The 6,952-nt window shown below is 30.3% G+C and overlaps 1 protein-coding gene across 1 annotated transcript; it reads right to left on the bottom strand.

Moving 5' to 3' along the window:
- Nucleotides 1-240: 240 nt before the first annotated feature.
- On the bottom strand, nt 241-6,696 carry LOC124367263 (40S ribosomal protein S21-like). Its single transcript, XM_046823967.1, has 5 exons — nt 6,590-6,696; nt 6,446-6,499; nt 2,207-2,342; nt 773-828; nt 241-320 (listed from the first exon to the last, which is right to left on the bottom strand). Exons 2-5 carry the CDS (start codon nt 6,493-6,495, stop codon nt 311-313), a joined length of 252 nt encoding a protein of 83 aa, XP_046679923.1. The 5' UTR covers nt 6,496-6,499; nt 6,590-6,696; the 3' UTR covers nt 241-310.
- Between the last annotated feature and the right edge of the window lie 256 nt (nt 6,697-6,952).

The raw sequence follows: 6,952 nt of genomic DNA on the forward strand, positions 1-6,952 counted from the left end.
AAAAAAACTTTTTTAAAATGTAACTTTCTCCCTCGATTAGCAATTAGAGGGTTAGATGTAGTTATATGTATATTGTGATGTAATCAATGCTTTTCTGAAAATAAAACAAATTTTGAATTTGAATTACAAAGGACACAATGTTGAAGGTCATAAACAAAGGATTATGACTACACTAGATAATAACCTTTCTTATTTAGTAGACAAAATGAATATACTCTAGGTATAATAAAAACAACTAACTGTGTTATAAAACTTGTTTATTTAAAACATGACTTATAACATAAGGAGATGGAAATGGAGTTCTCCAGTGTTAAAAATTCCTGCAACAAAAAAAATTGTGTTAAATTAAAAAGTGTTGGTATTTTATACACCAAAACAATACAATATTACAACTTACTTCTGCACTGAGTTTATAATAAAATGCGCTTGAAAAATGTGTATCACTATCAAAAACTGTACCTTGTATCTTTAGAAAATTATGAGACGTTATTAAGAGAACAAATACTAACACGTGCAACGAGATATTACACAAAGAACAATTTAAATACAAATAACATTTTTGTAAACCATACAAATCTAATATCTTTTTTAAACTTTGCACAACAACCTAGTATAGTTATTAAAAATATTAGAAGAGATTTAAACGAATCAAATAAAATGTGCAAGAAAAAGAGACTTCCTTACATGTCTAACTTATCAACTAATAATGACTGATTTATCACTACACAATATTTTTAACAATTCCATGGATAATGTTCAAAGAAAAACTTACTTGGGTATGATTCCGTCGTTCTTTGTTAACCTATTCAGGCAGTCATCTGATTCACCCTATCAAAAAAAACAAACAGAAATAATGTCAAACAAACAAAACATATAATATACACTTAATCATAACTATGGAATAATCTTAGAAATTAAAAAAATGACTTATTGTTTTGATTGCTAATAAACTAAAATTGTCAATAGTCATTTAAAAAATACACATATGAACAACATCAAAACCCACAATGTTTAAATCCTGCTAATTCAAGACATTGGGACCCAACACTATTTGGATTGTGGAAATTTAAACTATTATTTATGTTAGTTTAGTATTGATGACATAAAAGTACACAAACCATTTTGTAAGTTAAACAACAAAAATGATTTACTCATTAAAACACAATGTTTGTTCGAGGTAAAATTACTAAATACAATAGAATTGATAAAAAGAATTAATATTTCAATAAAAATAAAAAATGTCGACAACTTTTCAAATTTCTTTCAAAATCAAGATGATCATGCAGAAAAAAATGTTAGGCATACTCATATATTAGCATACAATTACTAAAAATCAAGATGTCCAAATATTTTTCCCACATTCCCAATGGAAAATAAACTGTTATCTACAAATATAATTAAATTAATTAAAATGGTAGTATTAAATTATTGTACGAGTTCTTCCTAATGGGAAAAAAGTATATAATAATTCAAAATAAATATTTATCACCCTTCAGTTCCATAGGTTGGTATAAAGGCTAAAATTTAAGAGGACTACACTAGTGAAAGTTGCCGGCCAAGCACGTAAGGCTTTGCTTTTAATATGAGAATAGCTAAAACATAACGAGAGCATTTTTTTAATCAATCTCACGCCATGACAACCAGAAACGTGGTAGGTCTGCGGTGTGCCTAGTAGTCGATTGGTGTAATGTAAACAATACACCTAACACATAGACTACGAAATATAGTGTAATCTAGGTGAAAAAGTATTCTCATGGCTCATCAGGTGCCCAATTGAGTGCACTAGGATGTTTTAGACACAATCTATATGCATGATGGAACAACCAAGGTTATGTACAATATTTCGAGTAGATTTCCTAGTCTGTTTTGCCTTTTGAGGCTCCCAAATCGCACCCTTCATGCCTTTTTTAAAAACAGCAGAGGTAGGTACCTCATTATTAGTCACTTAGTACTCTTTAGGATGATCAGTTATGGGGTCAGCAATATCAGAGCGAATGTCACTTTGTTCGGAATTTGAGTTATGAAAACTGTGCTCACTTGGACTATCTGAATCAGATACTGTTCCACTAACATCAAACTCACTTTCCGCTTCTAAAATCATTACCAATAACTAGTTTAATAGTTACATTCATTTGACCTATGTTACAAGTAAAGATTTAAAATCCAGCCTATACTACAGTAAAAGTTAGTTTTTAGCGATACCTACCATGCGTCGGATTGGACCGCAGATGGCGTACATCTTGGATGTTTCCAGCGCCTGCCCTGTCGTGGGGTCGACGTCGGCGATCACCAATTGAATGGAGGCATGATCCTTGGCATGGATGATCCTGTTGCTGGCCGAGCTGTAAAACATTATAGAATCAGAGCTATCTCGTGCAAAACAGGCAATCGTTAATAAATAAGTTAAGTACTCTTTGATTGAAGTTTGTTTTTGATAATGGAAGGATTGTGAGGGAAACAGAATTTTTCTGGACATTTGCCATTATTCAATGACAAAAAAATTAAAGATATTACTGAAAGGCGAGTAACTTTGTTTAACGTGAAAAAGGAAAATAAAAAATTGGTTTAAAAAAAAACAGGTACAGTAACCCTTCAGACGCCAAAAACCAATTAATCAAGTGTGTAGGAAAATATAATTCTTAATTTTCATAACAAGCTTTGGAAATTTGTTTTGACAGGTTTGGCTTTGTTTTGAAGTAGGCCTACCTTTATCAATTTTAAAGTTGATATTTCCAAACTGTATAACATTGTAAAGGAATGATTTTTGTCCAATTTCCAGCACTTATTAAAAAAATTTCCCATCAAACTAATGTGTTTAACGTTCTGTAATTTCATTCTTGTTTCATCAATTTAAAATATATATTTTTAAATAAAACTTGATTTACAGGTTATGCCAATTTTTTTTTAGTACTTATCAAATACGTTACGGTATATATAAGTAATGGACTTTAAATTTACCCTAATCAATAGCAAATCTAAAAACCTACAAAACAATAAAGGAATAGGCTCTTTGGTATTATACACAGACCACTATGTTCCTATCTACCATTTGTTATGAGGCTATTTATTAAGTACATAAATACCTACATACTTATTATAAATAGAAAAAGTTTAAAATTAACATTTACAAGTGCTCACATAATATGAGCAAAAATTTAGGTACCATATCGAGAAGGTAATTCATTTTACGGCAGAAGTGCAAGGTGGCACTCACCGAAGCCCACACTGATGGCCAGGGACATTCTGATTGGTACTTTCCCAACCTCAGATCATATTCCAGATCGTCCAACTTTTCTGATATCAGGTCACGTTGAACAATCTGGCATGTGATCTGAGGTAGAGAAAGTACCAATCAGAAGTGCCCCTGGCCTTCAGTGCAGGCTACAGTGGTGCATTCGGCACCACCTCAGACTTCTAGGGGAAAAAGAAAAAACATCCCAAATTCAAGCTTAGATACACGTGAGCCAAGATACTACACAAATCCAAGCTCAGGTCATGTGAGTGCTCTTAAAGGTGAAATTAAGCTTTGGCACTCCTATTGATAACATTTATTACTGATTTATACAGATTTTATTATCGTTATTCCTACTGTTAATATTTATTGTAAATTATATAGATTTTTTTTGTTACTACTTACGTTAATATTTATTAAAAATTATATAGATTCTATTTATTGTTGTTACTATATAGTTTTTGGATTGTAAATTTATTTTCTATTTTATTGTTATGTTTTCGTGTATTAGTATTGAATTTTAGTGCATGTTTGGCTTTATGTTTAATTTAATGTAGTCTTCTTGTGCATGAAATGAAATTATGTTGATTGTAAATTGGCCTTTTGACCGTTGGAAGGAAATAAATAAATTACTATTGTTTGATTATATTAATGTATGTAATAATTAAATATCATTTGTAGTTTCAATATAAAAAACCCGAGTCCACTTATCGTACTCTACCTGGCCTGAAGTTTACCCGCCAGAAGTAAAACGGTAATCTACACATGTGTTATTTGTGTCACAAGCTGTCGAGACACGTTTATCCTTCAAAATAGTAAAAATTAACATGTTACTCTTTTGTTTCTTACATTTTATAAATACATATAGCCTATTACTTTTCAAAAATTATAAAAACAGTTGAACTACACTGTAATTGGAAATGTCTATAATGTACTTCTGTTCGACATACTGGTTTCAGGGGTAAGGTACGATAAGCGGATCCGATTTTTGTATCAAAGAATGTAATCACTGATACCTAAGTTTAATATTCGCATCTCAAATCCTAGACTATCAATCGATATAAAAGTACCTAGTCCTCAATAACAATCATGTTTAAAATTAAAATATGAATTTAATATTTACTGCGATAAAACAAATTATTATAACCAAAATTAGGAAAACTAAAGACGACCATATTTGCTCCTCTCCCAGTTACAGAAACGTTTCTTTCCCACAAATTTCACAAAATGGGTTTTTCTGTAAAAATCCATGTTGAAGCTACATAAGTAAAATGTTACTTATATAAAACTAATTAATCAGTATTGATTGATTATATCGATGGTTATGATTAACCCTTTGAGTGCCACGGGTACTTTCCGAAGGCATATGCATAAAGTGCCACGCTGTTTTTCGCATATTTGTAAGCTTTTGGGAAAAAAAGCTGTTGTAAAATAACTACCAAACAGATTTCCATCATTTTGTTGTTGTTTTTTTTCTTATTAAATGCAGAATATGATACATATCGTTACAAATAAAATTTGATTTAAAAAAATAAAAAAATTTCAGTATTTATAAAAAAAGTTTTTTACTTTTGTATAAAAAGTTAAGTTTCGACCTAATTTGTGTGTATACGGTATTTTTAAGATTTTTTTTCTTTATACCATGATAAAGGCCATATGTTTATAGATAAAACCCATGTGTAATATCTTATTATAGAATTTTAAAAACATGGCATTATATGTATTAACAAAATGCTGCCCGGTACCGACATTTTATAAACTGTACTTCATTTGTCAGAGTTTAGAAATTACTTAGTAATGATGTAGTTTTCCCAATAAATCTAATAAAACATTAATACAACACAAATAATTATGATTAGTAAATTTAGAAACTAATACTTGCTAAAATATTTACATAAAAGTTTACATTTACTAAATAATAACCCTAATAATATTTACACTGAAAATTCACGTTTTTCGCTTGAAACACAACTCAAATCATACATTACTTTTGTAAAGAAATACAGTAAAATACTATATAAGTTACTATTTTATTTTGTATTAACTCAAATGCTTGATTATCGGCACATAAACAACAAGAAAGGCCGTTACGCAACACGGTACTCGTCCGCTACGTCGCGTGACTGTAAGACAGAATCATCGTACAGGTACTTATCACAGCCCACTATTTTTGGACGAGTTTTCCTTATCAGAGATCAAAATAAACTTCATTATACGTTCCTTCTTCCATAATGAATAGAAAAATACTCGATGAGTCATACTTCTTATCTCCAAATCGTCTCCAAATAGACACACGAATGACCTGACATTTCCGAATAATGAAACGTTTGTTCTTATAGTTTTTGATTTAATCGATTGTCGTAATAACTTGTACATTCCAAAATAGGTTAAATAAAGTCAGTTGTTTTTAACAATGTAATTTATTTTGTCCCCGATAAGGAAAACTCGTCCAAAAATAGTGGCTTCTTGATAAGTACCCAAACAACATAAGTTTCACAGATAAAATAGTAGAGAAACAACATAAAACTCGTATTTATTGATAGTTTGGAACCTATTGAATACAGCCGTCTAATTATTTGGCCCAAATAATCTTGTACTATATAAAATATTATCGAAATACGAAACGTCAAAATTGGCGACGCTGGCACTTTATGCACTTTTCGTAGCGTCAAAATTAGCGACGCTGTGGCACTCAAAGGGTTAAGTAATATCGTTTGCCAATTTCAATATAAAAAACCGGGTCCGCTTATCGTACCCTGCACCAGTAGTTTAGTTTATTATAAATGTAAATGATTCAATTGTGGAGGTGGCCTCATATTATACTACATTCATCATGAATATCGATGATTCGATTGTGTGGTGGTCGCTTATTAGACTGAAGCTAATAGGCTAATTTTTCAACATGCAATGATAGGTACTAATTGTTATGATTATTTTGTTGATTTGTATTGTTATGTAGCTTTTGCTGAAAAAATATAGGCTACATAATTTGTTGTTACATACTGATTAATTACTTTCAACATACGATTAAAAAACTCCTAAAACCATGTGACAGATGAATATCGTTAGACAATCCTTGTAATAGGTCAAAATGTTGGGTTAGAAATTAAGTATTGAAGTACTGTTACACATAAAAGTGATGCTGATTAGTTCTAATAAGCCCTTTAACATTGCTGAAAATATTTAAAATTGGAAGAATAGCCTACAACATACCATTTCCTCGGGATGTAAAGATCAACACAATCTCCGGCATCATTCTCCATTTCTCTGTAAACAATAAATAAAACTTAAATAGAAAAACGTGATTATAGGATAGTGCTTATAGAAATACTGAAATAGTAATAAAGAAATACTTACAAGCTTTATAATTTTTTCTTACACACGTGGTTCACAAACAATATCACGACGGACCCTTGAATAAGAAAAGGAAAAGACAAGTAAGCAACACACATAGGAAGCAAAACAGTTATTGCCATATACACAGAGGAAACAATGAATTGAAGCAAATGGAATGTATATATATATATATATATATATATATATATATATATATATATATATAATTTGTGAACCACGTGTGTAAGACAAATTATAAAGCTTGTAAGTATATATATATATATATATATATATATATATATATATATATCAGATAGAAGGAAATGGAGCGATTCCCGGGCAATGACTATAATAATGACTGACGTTCGGTGTTTTATGGATACA

The sequence above is a fragment of the Homalodisca vitripennis genome, chromosome 8 (genome assembly GCF_021130785.1).
Source record: "Homalodisca vitripennis isolate AUS2020 chromosome 8, UT_GWSS_2.1, whole genome shotgun sequence".
Taxonomy (NCBI): Eukaryota; Metazoa; Arthropoda; class Insecta; order Hemiptera; family Cicadellidae; genus Homalodisca; species Homalodisca vitripennis.